Source organism: Canis lupus, chromosome 30 (assembly GCF_011100685.1).
Source record: "Canis lupus familiaris isolate Mischka breed German Shepherd chromosome 30, alternate assembly UU_Cfam_GSD_1.0, whole genome shotgun sequence".
Taxonomy (NCBI): Eukaryota; Metazoa; Chordata; class Mammalia; order Carnivora; family Canidae; genus Canis; species Canis lupus.
Genome location: NC_049251.1, coordinates 27,729,401 through 27,756,248, shown reverse-complemented (window position 1 = coordinate 27,756,248; position 26,848 = coordinate 27,729,401). Strand labels below are relative to the sequence as shown.

At 42.6% G+C, this 26,848-nt stretch overlaps 1 protein-coding gene across 5 annotated transcripts in view; it reads right to left on the bottom strand.

Annotated features, from left to right (window-relative positions):
• The window catches only part of TLN2 (talin 2), a 428,409-nt gene that overhangs the window by 106,359 nt on the left and 295,202 nt on the right, over positions 1 to 26,848 (bottom strand). For all 5 annotated transcript variants that reach the window (XM_038580605.1, XM_038580602.1, XM_038580603.1 and 2 more), the window contains 10 exons: positions 25,819 to 25,947; positions 24,552 to 24,665; positions 22,156 to 22,269; positions 19,129 to 19,263; positions 16,940 to 17,068; positions 14,660 to 14,762; positions 4,763 to 4,971; positions 3,534 to 3,653; positions 2,117 to 2,314; positions 902 to 1,041 (listed from right to left, as the gene is read on the bottom strand). In XM_038580605.1, coding sequence (XP_038436533.1) covers positions 902 to 1,041; positions 2,117 to 2,314; positions 3,534 to 3,653; positions 4,763 to 4,971; positions 14,660 to 14,762; positions 16,940 to 17,068; positions 19,129 to 19,263; positions 22,156 to 22,269; positions 24,552 to 24,665; positions 25,819 to 25,947 — 1,391 coding nt within the window. The remainder of the gene's footprint in view (positions 1 to 901; positions 1,042 to 2,116; positions 2,315 to 3,533; positions 3,654 to 4,762; positions 4,972 to 14,659; positions 14,763 to 16,939; positions 17,069 to 19,128; positions 19,264 to 22,155; positions 22,270 to 24,551; positions 24,666 to 25,818; positions 25,948 to 26,848) is intronic.

Here is a 26,848-nt window from a genome sequence, read left to right as displayed (position 1 = left end):
ACTGATCGTTTTGAAAAGGTTTCCAAATGCGCTATATATCCTTATTACCCACACTTCATCTCTGACTGCTGTTAGCTTTCCTATATATAGAGTGATGTCAAGTAGTGCTAAGAAAACATGCCTACAGCACCAGAGAAACATAAAACATCCTACGCCCTCTTGGTTCAGGAAAACGAATGTGGGATTGCTAATACAAAATCTTCCCAGGCTGTCATTGCAGTTTCTCCACATACCAGCATTCAATCACTACTTATTGAACTTAATTGCCTGAGTGGCCCTGGAGCAGACATTGTATTGTATTAACTGCCTCCTCAGGTGAAAACAACAGGAAAGAAGGACACTGGCACCACCCAAAGCTTGGATTCATGTTTTAATATATTTCCCAAAACAATTTATTCCCACCACTACCCCATTCATCCTAAACTGGAACCTTTCTACATGTGACAAATAGGATACATTTTAATTCATCTAATTAACCTTGAGGCCAGGCACACAGTAAGCGCTCCAGAAATGTTGAATGGCTTGTTGGGTGTCATGAATTTTTTTTTTTAATACTTTTCTGGATTTTCTGATTTCTTTCAATGAGCACATATTACTTTCATCATCTGAAAGATACAACACTCCTTTAAAAACATCCATTTGAGCCATCCTGTTTATAAATCAATAGCGGCCTTAAGTCTAAGCAAGCTGAAAGGCTATAAGAGAAGACAGAAAACATATTTAGTGGGGGAAATCACATGAAGATGAGCCAGTTTAATCAAATGTCAGAGTGGCGACTCTGCCTCTGACAACATAAAAACAGCACATCTTTGCTCAGCAAAAGCAGCAGGATGTCAGGCCTATTTCTCACACGCTGACATTATTTAACCACACATGAAAGCACGTTTTGTTCCACTCTTACCTTGCAGCAGCTGCCAGGAGATTTTTTGCATTGGGGGCTCCTGGATCTACAGATAGAGACTTGGCAGCTAACAACAGCTTGCTGGATGCCATAGAGATATTCTTGAGGTTTCCTATCACTTGGATCTGGTCTTCTTTCGTCTGGAAAGTCAAAAGGAGGCAGAGTAATTAGGGCAGCATTCAGAGAGCTAGGAGAAGCATCTTGAAATGGAAGCAAGTTATCTATAGAGACCGCATTAAAGCCCAATTCGTCTGCAGATGCCTAACTGGTAGAGACACCGCCCAGCATCTACCCTTCCCCAAACAGATATCCAGACCAAGATGCACACAACAGGACAGAAATCCATCCCCAAGTGGGTCAGCCAAGAGCTGTGCAGTCTCATAAGTGCAAGCATTAAACGTGGGGGAGGGAAGGAGAGCACAAGTGCCCCAGTGCACAGACCAGGCCAGGATTCCAGCATCTTGCCCAACAATGCTGGAGTTGTCAAGAAGCTCACACATCTCAGCCTGGCACAAATGACCGGCACTGTCTAGATATTCAGAGCTGATTGACGCCACGCACCGCCACCCCCACCCCCCCGCGCCCCCCGCAAGAAGTTCCTGACTCAGGGAAAGACACATTTCTCACTTGGCTTACTTCCTGTCTGAGAAACAACCATGTGTAGATAACACAGCAAGACACACTGTGGGAGTCTCCTTTAGGGAGTTCACAGGAGCTAAGAAAAAACAGCTCTGCAAGCTGACACCAGACCAGTCATGTCCCCTTGTTCTGAATAATGGGTTTATCTGTTCATCTCAAGGAGGTAATTTTTAATCATTTGACACTTGGTATTAGACATGGTTCCCTCAAATGGGCCCAATGAACCTCAAAACCACGGGGTTTTTTTTTTTGTTTTTTTTTTTACTATATTATACCACATATGAAGTAGAGGACACAGAGCTGCCCTCCCTCCAAAAAGCTTAAGGAAACCATGAATCCTGCTGGATGATCGTGGGAAAAGTTATCCCTCGTCTCTAAGAAGCATTTCACACATCTTTAGGAATGCCAGTCCTGTGAGGTCAGAGCTTTCTAAGCAGCAAAGGAAACACAACGGTGTGACCTGCTGACAGGTTTCCTATTTGTTTGCCCAGTTCCTATTTGTTTGGCCTTGAGGGCAGACGGTCTACCAGAATAGACAGGCAAGCGTCAACTCTAGTCAGCTATCACCACACTCACCTGAGCTTGGCCTGCCATCTCAATGCCAGCATCAAGGAATTCATCAAAATCGTCACTGAACTTTCCAGAGGCTGCGGCCAGCTCTCCGCTCTGGCCCCGGGTGGCATGGACCACTTCCCCAGCAGACTGGTTCAGATCAGCCGCTGCTTGGTTTAGTTCACTCTGGGCTTCCTGGAAAGGTTTCGTGCTGGGAGGTAACTGCAACGGAGAGAAAAGGCAAACCCCTTAAGACATTTTACTTCGGGGGATCCCTGGGTGGCGCAGCGGTTTGGCGCCTGCCTTTGGCCCAGGGCGCGATCCTGGAGACCCGGGATCGAATCCCACATCGGGCTCCCGGTGCATGGGGCCTGCTTCTCCCTCTGCCTGTGTCTCTGCCTCTCTCTCTCTCTCTCTCTCTCTCTCTCTCTGTGTGTGACTATCATAAATAAATAAAAATTAAAAAAAAATTAAAAAAAAAAAAAAAGACATTTTACTTCGAATCAGGGAAATGAAGGAAGGCTCTGTGGAGGGAAAAACTCCAGGGATGCACTGTTGAATCATCTTGATTCAAAGACTCTGGGTGGTCTGAGCCCACTTCTGTTAAGTCTGACCTTTAACATAGAGACATTGTTTCATTCACTTAAATTTACTCAACATCTATTCAGTGCTACACATGGTGGATTTAAAAATCCACCTGAGGGGGCTACGAGCCCCTCAGTAGCAGAGCCAGGATTCACACCTGGGCAGTCTGACTCCAGGATCCATGCTCTGAGCTACCACTCCATTTTGGATGGAAACTCTCAAAGGTTTAGCTTTCTAGAAATAAAAAGACAGATGCCTTTAAATGTCAAATCCTATTCTTCCAAACTAAGAGCCATCAATTTTTAGTAACCTTTGCTAACATAGCTTTTGGGTGGATCAGAAGTGTCATTGGTGGGAGTTCCAGAGAGTGAAGCTAAGCTCTATTAGTCATATCATGTACTCTGCTTGCATACCTGGTATGTTCCTGGCACCAGGCAGAGAAGAAATGAGTCCGAGCCTGCCGCTGAAAGGGGCTCACAGAACATGGAACAAGCTCCAAGAGCAAGTAGATTCCTTAGGCTATTCACTCTAACGTCTTGGAAACACATGTCCCTCCACCAGCTGACTGTCATCACCAGAGATGTCCTGGTATTAAGTCAGATGATTGCATACCCACCTTTCCTGTTTTCACTGGGATGACCAGAGAGCCAACAGCAACAAGGACTCAAAGAAAAAGTAAACACCTAGGAACTTTGCTGATGGCAAAGCAAAATAAGGAAAGGGAAACTGGGAGACAAAACAGTATTCCTGAAACAGGTTCGCTGTTCAGAGATCCCACAGAAGGGAGAAGATTCCCTCTCACACCTCAAGTGAGCTCAGTCCCCCAGATGCCCCTTCTCACTGCAAAACCTCTCACCGAGTCCACAAGCAGCTTCTTGCTGGACTCGCCAATGCTCTTCAAGGCCACGTCCACATCCTTCTGTCCAGGGAGACAATTCACGCAGTTATTCAAGGAGTGTGAGACGGCTTTGGCCACCTGAATACACAGAGGGAGAAAAGCTCAGTAAGAGAGCAGTTTCGGTGCAAACAGTGTTGCAGATGTGTGTGGAACCAGCAGTGACAGTATGCAGAGCTGGAAAGGATGGGGAAATTATCTGCCAGCATCCAGCTGACACCATTTAACATTAAATCACCTCATCAGGGCCTCTCACTGGGGTTAACATTCTGTCTTGACAAAGGGTCAGGCACAGTGATACGGTACACCTTACATGCACCCCAGCATCGGGCTAAGCACAACTATGTGACTCAAACACAAAAGTCTCCAATATTACATCAGGTTCTACAACAAAGATAGCCACCACCAAGAGGAATAGAAAGGGCTCCCTTCTTGAGAGCCCTGTTGGGGACACAGAAATGGAGGGAGGCCCTGAGTTCCTCAGGTCAGAGTTAGGTATGATTCTCTCTGTGACACTCTGGTGCCATCACGTTCATACCATACCCCACCCAAGAGCAGGTGGCTTCCAGACCAACCTGGGAGTTGCCCACATGCTGCCTCTTTAGGACATGTGAGGGCTCACCATTTGCACTCTTCAGCGTCCTCGGGTAAAGGGTAAGATCTTTGGAAGTGGGCTGTGTCATTTCCTTTAACCTAAACCATGTTCCCAGCTTCTGGTCTAGAACTTTGCCTAGATGGTCTCTAGCCCGCTAGTTTCATTAGGCTGGCAAAGGCTCATTCAAAGAGGCAGTAGAGCGAGTATAAAACTTTGAGGGACCAGACTAAGTATATCTACCTCCCCTCCCAAACTAGGAAGAGGAATATACTTAAGCATATACGGATCCCAAACAAACTTGCTGTGTCCTGGCTCCCAAAGTTCCAAGGACAAATTTCAACAAAGCCTCCCCCCCCTCCCCCCCGCCCTGCCCATACTCTTTGTTGACTCAATTAAGCAGATCTATTATGGGGGGTACCAGGCAAGATTTACAGAAGTGGGTATTGTGTATGGCCAGCATCGGCATAGCACTTTGGGAGGTTTTGAAAATACCCACTGATTGAAAAATGTTCACACCAGAGAAAGAATGCCCAGGGGACAGCCTGTGAACACGACCACCTTACTGATGATCATAATTGCCAGTTCTGGGCCTCACCTGGGCTAGTCTCTGCTGACTCTCAGCATCCCCAGGTGCAATCAGGGCTTGCTTGGCTTCTTGGATGAGCATGGCGGAGCCTTCCATCACATCTCGAGCAGAATCTAACATGGCATGGGCAGCTGCAGGATCATTTGTGGATGCGGCCACTCCACGCGCAGCCTGGGCCAGTGTTTTCAGAGCTTGGGCTGTCTCTCTTGCGGCCACTCCTGGGGATAAAAGTCCACCACACTTTCTATTAGATTCCATCTAAAAGTCATACTGTACTTGAAAATAAGCCTCTAGAACACAGCTTCTTAGAAAGGAGACAACCTTCTGAGCCTGTGTGGTCCAGGTGGGGTCCAGATTACTTTACATAAAATCTGAATTGCTATGCTTCTCAAAGTAGCAGCCTATACCACTGGCTCTGGTCCACTCTAAGAGACAGGCTAAACAAGTTGCCTTGCTAAAAATGACTTTGCTCTGGCTCCCCTCATACAGTCTGCCCTGCAGGTCCGCAGACCTAAAACACCATGTGCAGGGGATCAAGTATACCGATTGATCATTCAGATGCACTTTTCTTCCCAACTGTTTTTATATTGGGGCAGGACTTATATACAATAATGTGAACAGTCCACATGTGCAGCTCAGTGAATTTCTACACATTTACAATCACGTAGCCACCATCCAGATGGAAGACAGAGGAGTTCGATCACCTGTGCCCATCCTCAGTCAAGAACCTCTCATACCAGAAGTAGCTTTTATCACCATTGACTAGTTTTACCAGTTCTCCAACGCCTTGATGATGGGACCTCAAGCATGTATTCTTCTGTGTCTTGTTTCTTTTGCTACCAGAATGCTAGGAGATTCACCCATGTTGTTATATTCATTCTTTTTTCTTGCTATGTAGTATTTCATTATACAAATTCACTATTTGTTTATCCACTCTTCTGCTGATGGACATTTGGACTGTTTTGTATTTGGTGCTATTATGAATAAAGCTACCAAGAAAGTTCCAATACATACATCTAGGTGGACAGATGGAATCATTTCTCTTGGATATAAACCTAGGAACTGAACTGCTGTCATAGAGCAGGTTTAACTTTAAAGGACACTCTAAAAATTTTTCAGAATGGTTTTACACTCCACCACAACGTATGAGCGTCCCAGTTCTACATCCTAGCCAAAACTAGCTATTGTCAGACTTCTTGTTTTAGCCATTCTGGTGGGTGTGCAATTATAGCTTACTGAGGTTTAACTCTTATATCCCTAAGGAATTATGACATTGAGCACTTTTTTATACACTTAGTGGCCATCTGGATAGCTTCCTTTGTGAAGTGCCCATTCATCCTTAAATTCACTTCTAAGGATGATGGGATTTGGTGATAAACTATGAACATAAACTAGTTCTCAAAAACTATAGCACCACCCCCCAAAGAATGAACACAATCTTCCCGACATGGCGCCCAGTGCTTGGCATACCCAAGGAGATGAAGGCTAGAAATGCCAGAGGGGGTAACAAGAGAATCTGAACACCCTGAGAGACACAGAGGAGCCCACCTTAAGGCGTATCTCACCAAACTGCTTCCTAGATGAGGTCCAGCACTGAGAGGTATCTTGTCCATGACACACTTTCAGAGGCAGTGTCAGAGCTAGGATCTGAGGATCCTTAACTTCTGGGTCAGACTCTCTGCACAGTGCTCTTTGGGGTAGAGAATTATGACAGATTCTTTTTTTTTTTAAATTTTATTTATTTATTCATGAGAGACACAGAAAGAGAGGCAGAGGGCCCAGGGATCATGACCCCAGCCAAAGGCAGACACTTAACCACTGAGCCACCCAGGTGCCCCACTATGAGGGATTTTTGTTAGAACATATACCATATGAAAATGACACATTAATTTCTCTCTCAGCTTTGAGGTGACTTGTCCAAAGGCTTCAGCTGGATGGTCTCTGGGTGCCAATGAGACCACCTTTCACCAGCTGTTGCTTTTGCTGTGTCAGCAGAGACACAGCAGGTGGTCCTCTCCCTACTGAGGACGAGGCACCATAATACAATTATGTGAAAGGCCCCCCCCATCCATAAAACAAGACAACTCTACAGTGCTGCAGACTTGCTAATCTGTAAATATTTAGTAAGTCACACAGCTGGGACATAACTCTATAATCTAATCAGGGCAAATTACAAAGCTGCCAATCTACCATTTATCACACGGCACTTCTGAATGGAACATGTGGGATGGAAGAATTTTAAACAAAGTGGTTTTTTTTTTTTTTTCTTTTTTATGGCAAAGGGGAAGCTCAGGAGAGAAAACACAAAGATAAATAAAGTGAAGGTGAAGGAGAGAAACAAGCTGAGCAGAACAGTCAATTCCTTTTTATGTCTGAGCTTCTGGCGCAGAGTTGAAAGATGCCCTTGCTCAGAAAGGCACCAGATGTGGTTAAGACCTCATCTAGCTCTGGCTCTGCTGCTGATTAGCTGTGTGGCCTAGACTGCTGCCTTTTCCCTCGGGGCCTCCGGTTCCCACAGGCTTTAGGAGAGGCTGAGATCACTGCTCTGTTGAAAATTCTGGGTGTGATTTCTAGACATCTCTTGCCTTTCCATTTATTATACAGTCTCCTGAGGCCATTTCTATTTGAGCTGTATATGACTTTGAAAGAATAAAACATTTATCATACACAATTAGAAAATTCATGTTTATGCAAAAATCATTTACTGAAAAACCTTTTATAGAGCCAGACAATTTTTTAAAAGGCAGAAACCAGAGGAATTGAATGCCAAAGCTTAGGCTGATTTATCCCATGTGTTTTCCGCTGAGGACTCACTAGGAAATCTCAAGGCACCTCAAGGATCCTCTTTGGAGGGATCAGGTTTCCAAAAAGAGGAAGCTACACCATCAAAGAATGAAACAAGATGACAAGAGGCCAGGGAGCCCAATGAACATCTATGGCTGTACACACAGCTCAGTTCAGAGCAACTTCTCAAAGGTAGTGATGATACTCATATGGGTCAGGTCTCCAGGCAAACACCAAATGAAAATGTTCCTAGAGTCCATGGTACATTACAAAGCCAGAAATACCAGTAGGAAATACAAAAGCAGATCACTGTGGCAATAACCAGTGAATAACTACAATTCTTTGAAGACACAGATTACTTTCACAGTCTTCTTGCTATCTGGACCTTAAATTATGTTTAGGAACAGAGCCTTAGGAAGATAGATCAGTGATATGCGATGTAGTGAAATGCTTTGTAATGGTGCTTATTGTTGATTAGCATTCATGTAGGTTGTGTATAGACAGCACTAGACCACCTGGCAAACTTACAAGGTAAAAACCTGGTATGACATAGGTTTTTAATCTGTTACACAGAATCTGAAAAGGGGTCTATGCACAACTGTATTCAGCCAAGCAGAAATGTAGTTTGAATACTGCCCTGGCCAAAAAAAAAACACATCTGTGTTAGAATCCAGCCAGTAGGCAGCTCACGTGTAACTCCTGAATATCCCACATACCTCCCTTGAGGATGCAAGGAGAGCTGAGGCCCTGGGGAGATGTCCACATGTGCACTCTCTCCTTGCTTCCAATCCATTCGCCAACTTGCTGCACTTGCCTTCAACAAGAAGAGTGACTCTGTTTTCCTCAAAACCAATGGATGCTTCTTCCTAAGTCTCTCAGACGACCTTCTGGGTAGCAACCATTTCTCTGACTCTAGAGATATCTCTTTCCCAGTTTCCTCGCTCTTCTCCAAGGTTCTATATGTTTTCACTTCTTTCAAAGATTTCTAATGCTGCTTAGATTTCTTCTTAAATATTTGGGTTCTGCAGGGTTACATCTGACAACCTTCTTCTTACTCTATTATTCCCCCAGGCAAACTTATCTACTCTTCCACAGTTTCAATTATTATCATTGTATTAACATTAAAAATCGTTGTCTCCAGCCCAGCTTTCTCTATTGAGTTCCAGAGGCAAATTCCTAGCTGCCTAATGGGCACCTGGACTTGGGAGATCCTACAGATGCTTCAAACTGAATACATTTACAGGTGAACCTAGCATCCCTAGACTCTAGCCCATGCCACACCTGCCCATGGCCTGATGTTTCCATCATGGTAATAAACACACATCTTCATTTGGCCCAGGCCAAACACTTAGAGCTGTCCACGTTGCTTTCCCTACTCCCATTCTGGCCAGTTCCTGACCAGTCTCTAACAGCTTTTAAGTCTCTCTTTAATCCATCCCTTCATTCCTGCTACAGGTCACGCTCATCTCTCACATGGATGAAGGCAGCAGCCTTCACACTGGTCTCACTGCCTTCAACTTTGTTTCCCTCTGATTTACCTGCATACAAGAGGAAGGGCAACCTATTTAAAAGACAATCTAAACCATGTCCATGGATGAAAACTCTTCTATGTTTTCACATGCTCGTAGATTAAGTTTTCAATGATTTAAGTTGGTTTATCTGATCTAGCTGCCCTTTCCAGGCTTAATGTCTTGCCTTTTACATGAATCCTCTTCAGATCACTTTGTCAGCCTTCTTTTACCTTTGGAACTTACCACTGTTCCACTTTCCCAACCACCCATTCAGTACCTGCCAAAACTAAATAGGACTATTTCTAGGCTGCTTTTCACACACAGACTAGACAGTCTGTCATCCTGGATGTTATCAGTATGAGATGATGCAACCTGTAAAGCAGCCTTCCTTCTGCTAAAGAGTCATTTCATCAGCTACACCAAATCTGGCAAGATTCCAAAATGTGTAGAAATTTTTGAAACTCGTACCTCTCATGTGCCCTCTGTTCTGTAGGAATTTATAAATACTTTTCCTTCTCCTTGAATGCTAAACAAACACTAAGCAGTTCTTTAAACCCTGATCAGATGGCCAGTTTACTCTTTACACTTTCCCTTACTCTCCTATTAGGATAAAATTCTTATTACTGCAGGTATTATACTCTAAAGAACCCTTTTTGTGCTCCTATTGTCCCTATTCTGAAAGTAATAAATATACACAGAGGGATAAGATTTAAAAAAAAAAAAAAAAAAGAAGAAGAAGAAAGCACAGGGTTGGGGAGCAGATACAGGGCTGCTTTTCCCCCTAAAAGCATACCTTCATTTGTACACTGTTGCCCAGAAGCTGAGCAAAACTTCCTGCAGTCTCATGGGGATAGGAGGATTAAAAGCCACCCTTCTAAGCCCATGGAAGAGAACAGCCCTGGTAAACATCACAGATGTTCTTATGGGATACACAAAGGGCTATGCCCTGTAAAACCAAATGGAAATAGCACAATTTCCAACCAGCACAGTCCCTACTCATATTATGTTGATCTGCCTAGGTGTTCACTACATGCCAGAAACAAAGAATGATCCTCCACAGGGAAAGAAACACAATCCAGAGCTTCAAACTATCTCTTTAGTTTAAAATACCACCGTCTAGCATTAAATTAAAAAATATCAGAAACACCAGGAGGAAGACCAGCAGCTGAAAACTAAGAGGAGAGAAATGACAAACCAGGAATTCAGGCCCACAGGTGATCCCAATATCAGAATTACTGAACCAGGACTTTCAATAACTCATGGTAACTATGTTGAAGAAATTAGATGGCAAGATAGAAAATTTCAGCAGAAAAAAGGAGGATTTAAGAAAACTATCAAATGGCTATTCTCAAACTGAAAAATAGGACATTTTAAATTAGAACCTCAGAAAAGGGGCACCTGGGTGGTTCAGTGGTTGAGCATCTGCTTTCAGCTCAGGTCATGATCCTGGGGTCCTGGGGTCCTGGGATGGAGTCCTGCATTGGGTTCCCCTGTGGGGAGCCTGCTTCTCCCTCTACCTATGTGTTTGCCTCTCTCTCTGGGTCTCTCATGAATAAATAAATGAAATCTTAAAAAAAAAAAAAAAAGAAGAGGTTAAAAGCAGAATAGACATGGCTAAAGAGGCTAAAGAGAGGAACAGTGAGCTTCAGACTGATCAAATGAGAATATGGAGGATAAAGCATGGGGAAGAAAAAAATCACAGCAAGTACAAGATTAAGAGACACACAAAACAGTGGAAATGCCCAACATATATGGTAACTGGAATCTACAGAGAAGAGAAAAAAACTGGAGTGGAAACACTATTTGATAATACAGAGCATGAGAGTTTTCTAAAACTGACCTAAGACAACTAATCCCATTTTCAAGCAGTACTACAAACCAAAGCAGGATAAACACCCAATAAAACTTCTAAATGCACAGTGCTTTAAAACAGACTGAAAAATTTAAAAAGTTAGCAGAGGGGAAAAATAAAACCATATTACCATCACAAAAGGAGACTGACACCTGACTTCACAACAGAAATAAATGAAGCCAGAAGACGATGGAATAACATCATCAAAGTTCTGGCAGAAAAGAACTACCACCTTAAATTTTATAAGTGAAATTCTCTACCAAAGATAAAGGCTAACCAAAGGCAGTTTTAGACAAACAAAAATGGACAGACTTTGTTACTGTTAAAGTCACAATGAAGGAAGTGAGGGGACTTCTTCAGGCAGAAAGGAAATAATCCTTGCTGGGGGCACATGGTAAGAGAGTAAGCTTAATTAAAGAACACTGAAAACGGTAAATGTGGAGGCAAATCTAAAGGGATACTGACTGTATGAAACAATATGGAGACTGTATGGAGACGATTAAAACATCTGTATAATTATAGTACACAACAGTGACAACACAGAATGAGCTGGAAGAAAGGTAAAGGGAGTTCAAGTGTCCCAAGACTCTTACACTGTCCAGGAAGTATACACATACTAACTTATATTAGACTTTTAAAAATCATAGAATAGTCAATGAATATAAAACTAACAAGCTAATCAAGGAGAGAGAAACAGAACCTAACAGATACATATGAATTTGAAGAAAGGCAAGAAAGGAGCCCAGGATAGATAAGTCATTCAGAAAACAAAGGGTAAAAGGATAGATTCAAACTCCAATGCATCAGTAATTACATTACAGGTAAATGGAACAAATATTCAAATTGAAAAGAGACTGAAGAGCCTCAGTGGCTCAGTCAGTTAAGCATCTGCCTTCAGCTGCAGTCATGATCCTGGATCCTGGGACTGAGCCCCATGTTGGGCTCCCTCCTCAGCGGGAAGTCTGCTTCTCCCTCTTCCTCTGCCACCCACACCCCCCACTCCTGTATATGCCCTCTCTCTTTCAGATAAATAAGATCTTTAAAAAAAATTTTTTAAAGAGATTGTTGTATCAACAACCTCTCCCTCTGCAAAAGAACAACTACATGATGCCCACAAGATACAAGTTAAATAAAAGCATATAGAAAAACTGAAAATGATAAAATGAGATACATCATGTACATTACAATGAAAACAAATGTGCAAACTATATGCATAAAACTATAAAATATTATAAGAAAAATCTAAGTACGTGGAGGGACATGCCATATTTGCAGATAAGAAACCTCAAGAATGTGAAAATGCCACTTACTCCCAAATTGATTCAGTGTAAATCCAGTTAAAAAAAAAAAGAAAAACAGGAGAGTAGAGACTAACAGGCTGATTGTAGAATTTATGTGGAAACACAAAGGGCTAAGAATAGTTAGCACTACTTGAGAAATAACAAAGTCAGAGGACTTACATAGCCAGATATTAATAGTGAAAAATTGCAGTAATTAGGAAAATGTGTTACTAAGGGAGGGACAAGCAATTAAGTTACTGGAAAAGCAGCAAAAGATTAAAAACCAATTTTCATGTAGATTTCACTTAGCAACAAAGTGGCATTGAAGACCACTGGGAAAGTGAAGATTTCTTCAGTGAGTGGCGCTGGGTCAAACAGATATCCAAGGGAAAAAGCAGTAAGGACCCTCTTTGCTCATATACAAAACCCAACTGCAGATGAATTGCAGTTCTAAGTATAAGAAGTAAAACAACAAAGCTTCTAGACTGTAATAGAAGAGATTACCTTAATGATTTTGGAGAGGCAATTTTTTTTTTAAAAAAGACAAAGTTAGTAACCACAAAGGAAAAGCATTATAAATTGAACTATATTAAAATTCTAAAAAATTTGTTCATCAAGAAAAACCTTTGAGAGTGAAAGGTAAGCCCCAAGATAAAAAAAATACACATAAGTGAAGAATTCCTATAACTAAGACAAAGGTAACTCAAGGTGGTTGTTTTTTAAAAGAAAAAAAAAGCAAAAGGCAGGAACAGACACTTCACAAAATGTCCAAATGGCCAATTAACATGTGAAAAACTCCTCAATTGCATTGCTCATCAGGACAATACAAATTAGAGCCAAAATACGATACTACTACACACTCAGCAGAACGGCTAACAACATTGGCTGACAACAAAAAGTGAAGACAAGAATGTGAATAATTGTAATGTTGGGCAGTCCCGGGTGGCTCAGCGGTTTAGCGCCTCCTTCAGCCCAGGGTTTGATCCTGGAGACCCGGGATCGAGTCCCACGTCGGGCTCCCTGCATGGAGCCTGCTTCTCCCTCTGCCTGTGTCTCTGCCTCTCTCTCTTTCTCTCTGTGTGTCTCTCATGGATAAATAAAAATAAAATTCTTTAAAAAAAAAAAGCCTGTAATGTTCACGCATGGCTGGCAGGACTTGGGTGGACATTAGCATAGTCTGGGACCCAACAATTCCATTCTAGGTATCTATTTAGAAAATGCTTATCTATGTTCACTAAATAGCATGTACTAGAACAACTCATAGCTTTATCCATCGATGGTATAAAGAGTCACCAACAGGTATATATACATAATGAAATATTACAGTAAGCAACACAAAGGAAAGAATTGTTTCCTACATCACATGCATCGCACATCAGAATGCCAGAGAAAGCAGTGAAAACACACAGACACACCTTACACAATTCCATTCATAGTTAAAAATAGGCAAGTCAACTTGTGCTGTTACAAGTCATGGGTGTTTACCTCTGGGGGACAGGAGGAAATATAATGACTGGCAGGGAGCACAGAGCATATCTGGGTGCTGAAAATGTTCCACTGCTTGATCTTGGTGGTGTTTTTTTTTGTGTGCATTCAAAGTATGATAACTCATGAAGGTATACATTTAGGACTTTAACAGCTCTCTTCTAGATGCTTACTTCAGTAACAACATATATTTTAAGAAGTCAAGCAGTACTACTGTATAACAAAAGCAACAATCTAGAACCACTCCTTCCCATCCCATTCCCCTCCTAGAGCCACTCAGCTCTTTAAGCTTTCTTCTGACACATTTCCTGTTTCCGAGTAATGGGCCTGTAATGAAACTTCTCAATGATTCCATTTTAGGTAGCTAGAGTCTTCCTATTATACCTACCTTCCTACTAGGAAGACATTTCCCTACATAACCTGGTGTTTTTCCTAGAGTTGATAATTATACGATCTGTATCTTTTATAGCCTCATGATTAGGGGTGTTTCCTGTCCATACGGATAGCTCATGTCTCCAATACTCAAACCCCTCAGGGTTTTGCAGCACAAACTAGATTGTTTTTTGTGGCTGTCTTATCACTGGCTCTATCAGCTACCACTCATGTTTCCTCCCATCTTCACAAATTTCACTGGCATCTTATTTGTTGCCATCTTTTTCTTTTTGACCTTTTTTTTTTTTAATTCCTTTAATTTAGTGAGATTTCAAGAGTTATACAGAGATAGTCCTAGAAGTCTATAATTACAGTCTCTTAGAGTCTAGAAGGGGTGACCCACAAATAATTTGGGGCATTCATATTTTATTTCTCTTTGTATGCTTAGCATCAAGCTCAATAATGAAGCACATGGAAAGTGCTTGAAAAAAATCTGTAAATTGCTGTTGAAAGACAAAGTCAGGTTCATGGTCAAACCAATGAACTTCAGCTGCTGACCCCCAACACCCACCCCAGCAGTCTATATCTGGCCACAGGGCAGCACAAAAGATGTGAGTCTCACCTGTGTAGTGCTCATTGCCTTGGGCAGCACAGGTCAGGAGCTGTGCCATGGAGGAGCCCACTGCCTTGGATGTACTTCCTAGGTCTTGAGCGCATTTTTCCAGCTAGAAGAGTTTTCAAGGGGGAAGACAGTTTAGAAGAATGGCAACATACACTGAAGTCTTAGCACACAAACAATGCACGTCAGACCGTGGCTCTTAGTTCTTTCCCACCTAAGAGTAAATAGTGTGACAGAGGGGAAAGAGCCCATCCTTCAGAATAAACATATCTGGGTTCATGCCCCTGCCCTCTGGTTCTTGCTCCCAAATGCTAGCTGTCAGAGACTGGGCAGGTTACTGAACCTCTCCATGCCTCAGTTTCCTGAGGAGATCCTAATACTTCAGCTCAGAAAGTTCTGAGAATAAATGACAGTACTCAGCAAATGGTAGCTATTAGCATCATGTCTTTAGAAGCTAATTTAGAAAGTCTGCAACAAATCCTTAGTGAGAATTAATTATGCCTTGGCAGGAAGTGGGCAGACATCCAGCGGTACCGCCTTCCTGGCATGTGGGACCATTAACATTGTTCATTTCGATCTTTATACTTCGAGGAGTTCTAACCAGAAGGAAATGCAATAGAAAGAGAGGTTTGCCGTGGTAAATGAGATTATGAAAATGGGCAAAGTGCTTGCTTCCCATGAACAGCACGTCATCTTGCTTTGTAAACTGAATAAATAATTCAGAGAACAAAGTTACTGAAAGCCCGGGATAAGGATAATTATTTGATTACTAGATGAGGGCAACATTTTGGAACAGAACCTCCAGGCATACCGTGAGAGGCAGAAAGGCATCAGAGAATGTGTTCATTTTTTAACTCTACAACATGCTTCCCAAGATAGGCAGTGCCTTCCAATAAGAAAGAACCTGTAGCCAACAGCATGTTCAAGCCAACAATCTGTTCTAACACAGCACATACATTCTTTTGGGGCAAACAATTTCCTTAGAAATTACACGGACTTTCTTGTATTCTAATGGACCAGCAGGTTTCTGTGAAGGCGGAATTCATGTCCTGTCAGCCTGTCTTGGGGTCCCTGGAGTACAGGAGTTTGCCAAGGGACATGTGGACTGCATTACAAAGCTGTTGGCCCTGCAGCCAGTCCTGTCTTTATCATTACTGGGTGACCTTAGGTGACTTGGCTTCTCGGAACCTGAGTTTCATCTTTACAATTAGCAGTAGCTTGATTTCACAAATATTTTCTGAGGGCTTCCTATGAACACTTTTCCCATGGTAAATTAGGTGCTCCATAAGTCTCTTTATATCCTACAAGTTTGCAGTTCATCCAAAGGGCAGCAGTAGTCAAGAGTAGAAGCTCTCAATGTGAAGGATCAAGAGCATGGGTTGTGAAGTCCTGTTGGTTTGGCTTTAAACCCTGGCTCTACTATCAGCTGACAGATACTACCTCTTCACCTCTGTATTCTCAGCTGTAAAATGGGATTAACAAAACTCGCTCATCAAGGTACCATCAGGATAAATTACACTGATGTGCCTTGACAGCACTTATGAGATACTTACCAAGTGGTGGTATTTATTAGCAATGTTCAATAATGTGGAAAAGGTGGTACACACGAATGAGAAGAATTGATACAATTTTAGCCAAGAAAACCCTGGCATAGGCATCAAGAGGCACTATAAGATCAGATTAGAGCGAGCTTGTTACCACCATTCCACTGGCTATGATGGTTGTACTGTATTAAAATATCTTCCTTTTGTCCTTCCTAGTTGTCTTGCACTAAATGTTTTTTTGGAAACATGACTATTGAAAATATTATCTATGTCTACCTTTATAACCTCATTGCTATCTACTTAACAGATAAAATATCTGAGACACAGAGGAGATCCAAGACTTGTCTACAGCTAGTTGAGGATACAAGCTAGAGCTAGACGCTAGAACTCCTACTTTTAAAACTAGATCCTCCAGCCACACCAGACATTCTTTTCAGAAAATGGCTGTGGAATCAGAACTGGCCTCAAACACTAGGATGTGTCTTGTTTATGAAAAAGAGTGACAGACACTTGTTCACCCCAGCCAAGCTTCAGGAAAGCAAGACACGGAACCATTACTAGGGGCCCCTTCCAGGACATCTTTATCTCAACACAGTTCTTAAAAATGGGGCTATTCTAGGGCTTTGCCTTCAAAATGTGTGAGATTCAGGCATATCAACTTCAGCTTCTAAAAAATGCCTCACCATGATCTTAACACGAGGCAGAGTCCCACCCTGCAGTGGGCTCTAATATCTCTTACCGTTTCCCCCGGAAGTGGTTTCAGCTGACTCTCCACAGCAGCCATCTTGGCATCCTGCAGTTCATTCTTGAGTGTCTGCACGGTGCTCAGGGCAGAATCAATTTCCATAGGACCACAGGCTTCGTGGGCCTGTCAATAGAGTTGGGAATATGTGTACAGTCTGCCTGGGAAAAGTGTTCCTAGTACTTTGCAATGTACAAAATGTCTTTCTGGATGTCCCCAGTGATTCTCCAACCCTGGCAACAGGAAGCAAGTGGAGCGAGCATTTCCTGATAGAGCAAAACCAACCTCAGCCAGTCCTAACTTCTCTAAATAATCAATTATGTAGGTCTCATAAGTACATATACTTAACGTCTCCTTGAAGCTATTTTTATCCAAAATGCACTTGTTGCTCAGACTAAGAGGATCCTTCTTCACTGTGTGGGCACATAGAAGCTTGAGAAGCACATGGTGAATGGTTGAAGAAGGAATGAATGAACGAACCCAGGACTATGGGAACAAGTCTTTCTCAATCTTACTGATTTTCTACAAATTTCTAGACTATAAACCATTGTCTCCCCTAATACTGAAATTTACAAAAGATTTTCTTCCCTTAGCAATTGTTTTCAGAAAACGACTGCAATTCTCTTGATCATTTAAAATATTGACCTCAGGGATCCCTGGGTGGCTCAGCGGTTTGGCACCTGCCTTCGGCCCAAGGTGTGATCCTGGAGTCCTGGGATCAAGTCCCACATCGGGCTCCCTGCATGGAGCCTGCTTCTCCCTCTGCCTCTCTCTCTCTCTCTCTGTGTCTTTCATGAATAAATAAAATTAAAAAAAAATATTGGCCTCCAAATGCTTTGATCACATCCCCTGATATACATGTTAATAAATTATATGTGTATAATTATTGATCAGTATTGTCAAATATTGGTAAATCTTGATTTCTTCTTTTTAGGTGGCAGTGACAACAGCAGCAGCAAATACTGACTCATTGCTATGTGCCAATATTACACAGTGAAGAAACTGAGGCATAGAGTTAATTAACTTGCTGAGATCACAAAAAATTAGTCAATAGCAAGGCTAGAATTTGAATGCAGGTAGTTTGATTGCAGAGCCTCTACTCTTAACCCTTCTACCATATAAAACAACGTATTTAAAAGCTCTCAGTATCTTCTTACACCCAGTGGACAGTCTAGCTTGAGTCCCACTGTGAGGCTCATTGCTTCAGAGCAACTGAAGGGTGCATGTCTCTAGGGCTCATTTGACAAAACTTGTAAAATGCAGATGTTCAGGCTCTATGACCAGGGACTCTTAGTTGCTCAGTGGGGAGACCCGGGAACCTGCATTCTGAATGCTCCCAGGTGATTCCAGTGCAGATGGTCCTTGGACCTCTTGTTGAGAAACACGGCTCAAGATTTTTTTTTTAATTGAATATAATCCTAAAGCTCTGGATATTGTTCTTTGGTGATATAGTACACTGTTCATATTAAGAATTCAAATCAGCTTCTAACCTTCTTCCCTTGCTCATGTATGAGGCCTCTTGTTTCAATAAAGGGATCACTACAATGAGGAGAAATGAATTCATGCCAGAACTCCATGCTAATAACATATCAAACAGTACAGTAATGAGGTCCGTTGGTAATTAATAAGTGCTAGAGGCAGAAACTCATTAATCCTGAATTCTGTTCTATTGAGGATCTTGTTAAGGTGAATGCTTCCATGTAGGATGGGAAAAGTTTTCAGGGTGAGAAAGATAATATAAATGATCCCTCCCCTGAATAAATCTGCTGCCTAAATAATTTATTAAATTCACAAAATAATACCTGGAAGATACAATCACTTATTTTGGCCTACAATTTACCTGGCATCAAGGAACCGATGACTATCTCCCCTAAGACTGAAAAACAGACCATTCCTTGTCCTGGGGTATTGAAGGGGAGCACGTAACCTAAAATAGTTTAACAAAAGTCATGTGTAACTGGAAGGTGATAAACTAAGTCTGGGAGATAGTGGCTTAAAATGGTAAAAGCTAATCTTATATATGGGAATCTTTTACTGATCAAGCAAATGGAACAGACAACTCTGCCCAGAAATAAGCCTGGCAGTGTTCAGGTCCTGGGTAATACCCATCCCAGGTCATACCCAGTAGTAAGGCTTCTAAAGCTCTGTTCCCAATGAGCTAAATGCTGTGATAAGGGTTCACTTGCCTTCTGCGAGGCAGTACGCAGCTCCGCCAAGCTGGTGGCAAGGTTCTTGGCACACTGGCTCAGCTGCATGGCTGCAGCCTGGTCACTCACAGTGGGCACTGCTGCTTTAGCAGAGGACACCATCTTGCTTCCAGGCTGTAAAGAGATGAGTGGAAAGTGAGATGGCTCCTAAGCAGCAGAAGTCAGAGAGTAGAGATGCAAACAGCAATGCTGCAAATCAGCCAGAACTTACTTTGCCCTGAAACAAGGAATATTAAAACCATCGAGACTACCCTTGAAAATCACTACCCCAGATCAGATACTCTAGGGCAGTATGTTCTAGAAATGTTAAGAAAAAAAAAAAAAAAAAAGATGTGTGTCATTGAGAGGGGCAAAATTAGGATAGGGGCTTGAAATTCTCATTTAAAACAGATTTCAAATGGGCAGCCCAGGTGGCTCAGCGGTTTGGCGCCACCTTTGGCCCAGGGCATGATCCTAGAGACCCGGGATCAAGTCCCATGTCAGGCTCCCCCCTGCCTGGAGCCTGTTTCTCCCTCTGCCTGTATCTCTGCCTCTCTCTCTGTCTCTCATGAATAAATAAATAAAATCTTTAAAAAATAAAAAACAGATTTCAAAAAGTTTATTATTTTTTTTCAAAAAGTTTATTAAATACATTTCTTGTGTTTCTTAGAATAGCTCTTTAATGTGTCTCAGATATATCCAACAGACTACTTTAAAAAACATGGGCAGACAAAATAAAAGAAAATAACCTGTCACATCATATCTCACTACTCAGGATAATCTCACCATGCATGGATGTCTGTGGGCATTATTTCCAAAAATAAGATCATATTATTTATTCTATTTTTCAAACTCCCTGTCTCACATATTCTATATTTTTAATAGCTGTGTAGTATTCACACCTCTTAATATTGTATGCACCAATATTGTATGCACCTCTTAATATTTCTCAATCCTGTTTTGTTGGGCTATTCCCTTTTCAGTGCATTAAATAGTATGATAAACAGCTTTGTAGCTAAAATTCTCATTCATTATTTTCTTTATATAAAACTTTAAAAGTACAACGTCTGGACCAAAGAATATACATTTTTAGGAGTTTTAATATAGATGTTATAAAACTGCTCTTAGTAAAGTTGAAACAACTTAAGTGTCAGAAAATAAACATTAATGACACAAGTTAATATTTTTAATATTTAAATAATACATGAGAATTCATTTAAAAAAACCAGCCTGAAATGTGAGTAGATAACCTCACTGCATAAAAACTGAAACATGAAAAATATTTAACATTGTGACAATCAAGGAAATGCAACATCAAACAATAAGAACTTCACTGAGAAATTGCCAACAACCTATTTTTTAAATGCTTGATTCCCTAGCTTGGAAAAGATGTATTAGAAAATGTGCTCCATGCATTCCTGCATGTAAATTTAGATTCGTTCAGCCTTCCAGAAGAGCAATTTTGCAAGAAGAATGAAGCTTAAAACCTACCAGTTTTTTTGGCCAATTCCATTTCTACTTATTTCTAACTCTGCCTTATAATTATCTGATATGTCTGTGATAGCAAAATTAACAGGATGAAAGAAAAGGATAAGTAAGAGTAGGGACAGAGTGGACTCTGGAACATGTACATGTCTGCATGGCTCTGTCATAATACCCCCGAAGCCTGCCAGTGATGGGGACAACACAATAGCTCCAGGCCTTCTAACCACCTAAATGAAAAGAGGAACACCTGTCTAAGCCACAATTCTCAATGTCCCAAAGATAAAAATAAGCCACTCGCAATCCTATTTCTAGGAATTTATCCTAATAATTCAAAAGGCGTATGAATATTTGAGCACACATAAGGAGTTTTATCTTATCACAGGTTGTTTATGATGGTAAATAATCGAAAACAACTTGTATGTCTACTGGTGAGGGAATAGCCAGAGTACAGCTGTACCCATATGATAGATTATTCAAAATAATAAATGCTCATAATACAAAACATTAACATGAGAAACAGAGCCTACACACAACAAATCCCAATTTAGAAAAATCTATACATATACATGTATGTGTGCATGTAGTTATAATGTGAGGAAATAACATTAAAATGTTTATGTCCTACGTCTGCATGCTGGAGCTACAGCACTTGGAAAATTAGCCCAACAGATGTATCAGTGAGTCCTGTAACCATAGATTCAACTTGAAAAGGATGAGGAGGGGTATCACTCCATCACATGAACTGTTCAGGAGATACAAGTAGACAGGAAGTGCCAAGGGATTTGAATACAAGTAGTATGTAAAAAGGGAGTTTTCCACCACTTAATTGTCTCATTTTATTTTTCTTAAAATGAATCTACCCCTTAATTCACAAAGACTGGCAACACTTACTAATTATACAACTGCCACAAAAAAAGATCACACCTTTGGAGAAGATATACTTACCACTTCTTTTTTCCCCAGTCGGTGAATAATAGCATTAAACTCTCTGAAAACTGGCAAATGTAGAGCAATACCTAGTACCAGGCTGTTCAACAAAACTTGCAACATATTATACATTTTCCCTCACATAGGAGAAATAAAGATAAGACTCCCAAGAAAAAAAAAATTATTATGGGCTGTCTCCCAGGGCAATTTCCCAGCATATTAGCATTTTGCTTGCCAAGCTAAATTCACCTCTCCTGAACATGGAAATATAATGGGAAGGCCTTCAAAGATCTGCTTACTGCAAAGACTTTGCTGTGGCTATAGAACCAGGAATTCTGGGATCCCTGGGTGGCCCAGCGGTTTGGCGCCTGCCTTTGGCCCAAGGCGCGATCCTGGAGACCCGGGATCGAATCCCACGTCAGGCTTCCGGTGCAGGGAGCCTGCTTCTCCCTCTGCCTGTGTCTCTGCCTCTCTCTCTCTCTCTGTGTGACTATCATAAATAAATAAAAATTAAAAAAAAAAAAAAGAACCAGGAATTCTTCTCCTTGAGGATAAAGGGCACCCTCTACCCCATGGCAGTACTCTGGGCACAATCAAGGTGAATGCTTCTGTTACCTGGAGGAAGTTCTGGCTGGAGATGATGAGAGCCAGCTGGGCACTAAGGTCTTCTGCTTGGGCTTGGCTCCCTCTCACTCCCTGGACCAGCTGGGGGATGTGATCAGCCACCGCCTACAGGAAGCAGGAAAATTAAAACAGAGCACACCCAGCATGGTGAATTACCCAAACAGGGTAATGACCCCAGTGATGGATGTTTTTGGGCTGTGCTCTTCCACCTGGGCAATGCTTGTCCCAAACCTGAGATTTATCCACCACTTTCAAGCCAGCCGGTGAATCTTAAGACAATACCTCGGGGTAGCCATTGCCCACACATGCTTTACCCTCTGCTCCTGAAGGTCCCCACATTTTAAAGCACAGTACAAGTCTCTGTAAGAAGGTCTTACATGCATTTGCCCACTTGCAACTAATACCACCCTGGCTGATTACGGTTTAGAGCTTCAACACAAACCATTAAAGAACCTATACAATTTACCAGCAGATAAACTCAAGTCACACAGTCCAATGATGGAGAAAAAGAAAAATACTTAACTGCTAGCATCTGTCAGTGCTTCGAGTTCTCACTTTGCAGGTATGCGTTCTGTCCATCACCTTTCCTATCTCTATGGGTCTTCGTTCTCTGAGTAGCCCTCCTCATTTCTCAAACTCACAATTCGAATGCCCAGGGTAGAGGAGGGAGGAGCAGCATTTCTGAGGCGAGGCCACTTCGAGGGTCAGTCTCCCACAATGCCTTAGGAGACCAGCCTCCTACCTTCTCTGTGTTCTCCCCTCTGTGGCCACTCCACACCTAACTGACCAGGTTCTCAACGGTCACAGCGCTGTGGCCTCCACTGCTGATGAAGGTCCTAAGAGTATCCTAGCATGGTGACCTATTTTTTTTTGGAACCCATACCAGCAAGGGTTAAAAAAAATATTGCCATGAGATTTTCCTCAGGACTGGCTCCAGTAATGTGGTTCACTTTCCTCTCTCCACTGTAATCTGATAAATTGTAAAGCTCTCATTTCCTGACAGTGACACCCAGACACTGAGTATCTTCAGGCTCTGCAAAGAGGGGAGGTGGTGGGGGCACTTGGGTGGCTCAGTTGGTTAAGTGCCTGCCTTGGCTCAGGTCATGATTCCAGAGCCCTGGGACTGAGCCTTGCATCGGGCTTCCTGCTCAGCAGGAAGCCTGCTTCTCCCTTTCCCTCTGCCTGCGACTTTACCTGCTTGTGCTGTCAAATAAATAAATAAATAAAATCTTAAAAAAGGGGGGGTGGGTGGGTACTTCACCCTCTAGTATTATCCTGGACACAAGTAGCAAGTGCTCTCTGAGAAGGGTTTTCTGACCCATGCTGGCAGCAGACTTGAGGCGCCAATAACACACACCCTACAGGGGCCTGGCGCCCAGAAAAACCCTGTCGTTCTGCAAACAGTGCTAAGAACAGAGCCTTACTGCATCGTTGAGACTTTCCTGAGCACACTCGCTGGGGAGGGGGAGGGGGGCTGGCTCAGAGAATCCAGAATCAGGACCTGGAGGGCTCTGGGTGGTGTTCCTCAGAAGTAAAGCCATCTCTGAGGTAGAAGAGGCAACACCACTCACATGGGAACCATATCACAGAGCAGATGTGAAAAAGGAGGGATTGCAGTCAACTCTCAGAACCTTGGCACAGATATAGCTCTCCGCTCAGTCCCCAGTGCTCACTGCAAAGATCTTTGGAAGACTCCAGACATATTGCCAACACGCGGGCAACGGTTATGCAATTATCTGTTGTGACTGGCACCATTCAGGGGTGTCCCGGGAGAGTGAACTCCCTGGAAGCAGCAACAACGATGTTCACTGTGCCCTTTGTAGCATGTTGGCCTCAACACGCTACCAAAGCCTGGCCCTTAGAAGAACAAATGCACAACAACAGAAAGCTCCAGCGCACACTGTCACTGGGCCAGACAGGATGAAATAAACCCTCCGGGTGCAATCAGCACAAAGCAGGGAATCAACCTTCCCATGAGCACACGTGGAAGGCAAAGGCCCACCTTTCATAGGGAGAAAGGCACTCTGGAAATTCAATGCTTCATTACTATTTCAGAGCCCTAAAATGGCCTTGTTATTGATCCTCCTTGATTTGGTCTCCTGAACAGAAAGTAAAGAATCCAGACAAAGAAAAGGTGATGCTGGAAAAAGTACTATACTCTCCCTTCAAACGCAGGCCATCCACTTATGAAAGAAAAACTAGATGTGTGTGTGCGTGCATGCGTGCGTGCGTGTGTGTGTGTGTGTACACCTGGAACACTGGAGCCTCAACAAACTGCATCAGGGGCCCAGATGATCAGCCTTAACTGAATTATGCTAGCACTTGGCCTTCTAATGCTATCAGTGTCATCTACAGCAGACCTGGCTCTCCGGCAGCCAGAGGCTCACCTTGCAACTCTGCACCAGCTGCTGCTGGGCGGCAGGGTTCTTGTTGGACACTGCTGCGTTTTGGGAGGCAGCAATGGTCTGCGTGGCCGCGGCTGCAGCCTGCTTAGCTGCCACCTGGAGAGGAGAGGGACAAGAGGTGAGCCAGGCTTTCAGTGTGCCCTCACACACACATCTCTACAAGCCCCTCCCACCGCGGGGTTGGCACAGAAGAGTTGCATGAGGAGGAAAGGGCACTCCGGGCCCAGACTCTGCCTTTTGAAGGCCACTGATGAGCCTCATCTAACCATGTCCTGTTATCTCCTTCTGGTTTACAATCCCTGGGACAAGTGATAAAGACAGGCACGCTTGAGAGCTCAAGTGTTCATTTGTCTCTCTCAAAAAGATAAGAGACAATTAATTCCAAGACCATGATGGCACTGATAAGTGGTATCAAGTCTAAATGATTTAGGGGATTTTTTTCCCCCCACAAGAAGCACAAACGCTGGTATGCTCACGGCTCTCCTCTTGCCACCCATGGGAAGCTTTGCTTCAGAAAGGCCCAGACTTCACCACCGGAGTACTCAACTGTGTTTGTTCTCTCACATCCCTTCAAGAACAAGGAGGCCAGTTTTGTTCCAGAATCCCGCAGACTCACATGGAGGGATTCATCAGACAGGTACATTCTCAGCCTCCAACCTCCCAAATTTTAGTGTGAGAGTCTCTCGTATATCTTTGTGACAGAACTTTATTTTCTTAGAGTTTGTGCCTATTGCTATTCCTCCCCTTTTTTTTTTGCCCCAGAATAAATACAGATTCTGAAAAATGACAAGAATGTGTTCTTATTCCCGCACCTTCCACCAAAGCCTGATTCCCGTTCTGCAGTATTTCCAAGTCCGTATTTTCTACTGGGGGTCCTGAAAGAGTCACTGCCTCTGACAAAATATACACATTTTCAGTTAAAGGTCCTTTCTGAACATGGGCATCCCTTAATGTTAGGGGAAAAAAAAAATTGAATTCCATTCAAGAATGCTAAACTCAGGAAAGATTCTGCTTACTGAAATCATGAGCTGAAGTTATTTTTCAAAGTGTCAATGTGCCACTGGACCTAAATGTACAATGTACCTAAAGCAACATTTCAGATTGTTGAAGTACCTTAACCGTTCAACAGTATCATTAATCTTGATTTTGCTTCCTCTGTAAGGGCATTACCTTATTAATTTGGTTGTTCTTTCAAATAATTCCTCGCAATCTAAAACAGACATCTGAGAAAACCAGCCTCTCTACCCACCTCCAAGCGGTTGACAATTTTTTTCTTGATGGCATTCTGGGCAGCGGCATTGGTTGCCACTCGAAGACCTTCTGCAGCTTCCCTCAGTCTCTGCTGCTGGTCCTCATTCTCTGGATTGGCTGCAGCCCCCTTGGAAAGCAGAAAAGAAAGATTCTGAGAGGTTCAAGGAATAGCATGCCACATATGCAGAGCTCATGCCTTCAGCTTTACTTTTTTTCTGGTAATACACAATATCTGGGAGATTGCAAATGCTTCAAGCAGGATCTTCACATCATAAAGATGTTTCATCTCCCAACATCATAAAAATCTACCAGGAGGTGTTTCAGAACTGCACCAGTAAACAGGAGAAATCCAATGGTAATAATTAAACATCTGAGATCATCACCTTGTAAATTAACTTGCCGTCAGATATCCGTGGTGTAAAGGATGTTAAGATAAATCTCACCCCTGCCCAAATCTCTCAGGGAGAACGTTATTTTAATTGGCATGACAGACACACATCACTGCAGAAAGATTCTCCTGTCTTGCAGTGCAGGTTAATGTGAATGGGCTAAGAATGTAGCATAAACAGGGGCATGGGTGCAGTGAGCAGGTGGACTGGGAACTCCATCCAAAATACTACAAGGAAGTCTTATTCAAGAAAGACCATGCTTAGAAACTGTTTTCCTGGAAAACCTGAGTTGGAGAGTAGAGCAAAGTAGAGCTGGTACTCCACTGTACCGAACTAACAAGAGCTATCTCATGCCCCTTATTTTGGCAGGGAAAGAGAAAGGCACCATGCACAGCCCATGGCCACACTGTGTTGCTGTTCAAGTGTTTTAGGAATGGCTCAGCGGTTTAGCACCGCCTTCAGTCCAGGACGTGATCCGGGATCGAGTATGATGTCAGGCTCCCTGCATGGAGCCTGCTCCTCCTTCTGCCTGTGTCTCTGCCTCTCTCTGTGTGTCTCTCATGAATAAATAAAATCTTAAAAAAAAAAAAGAAAGAAAGAATGCAAGTGTCTTAGGAATGCAAATGGATTTTATTTAGA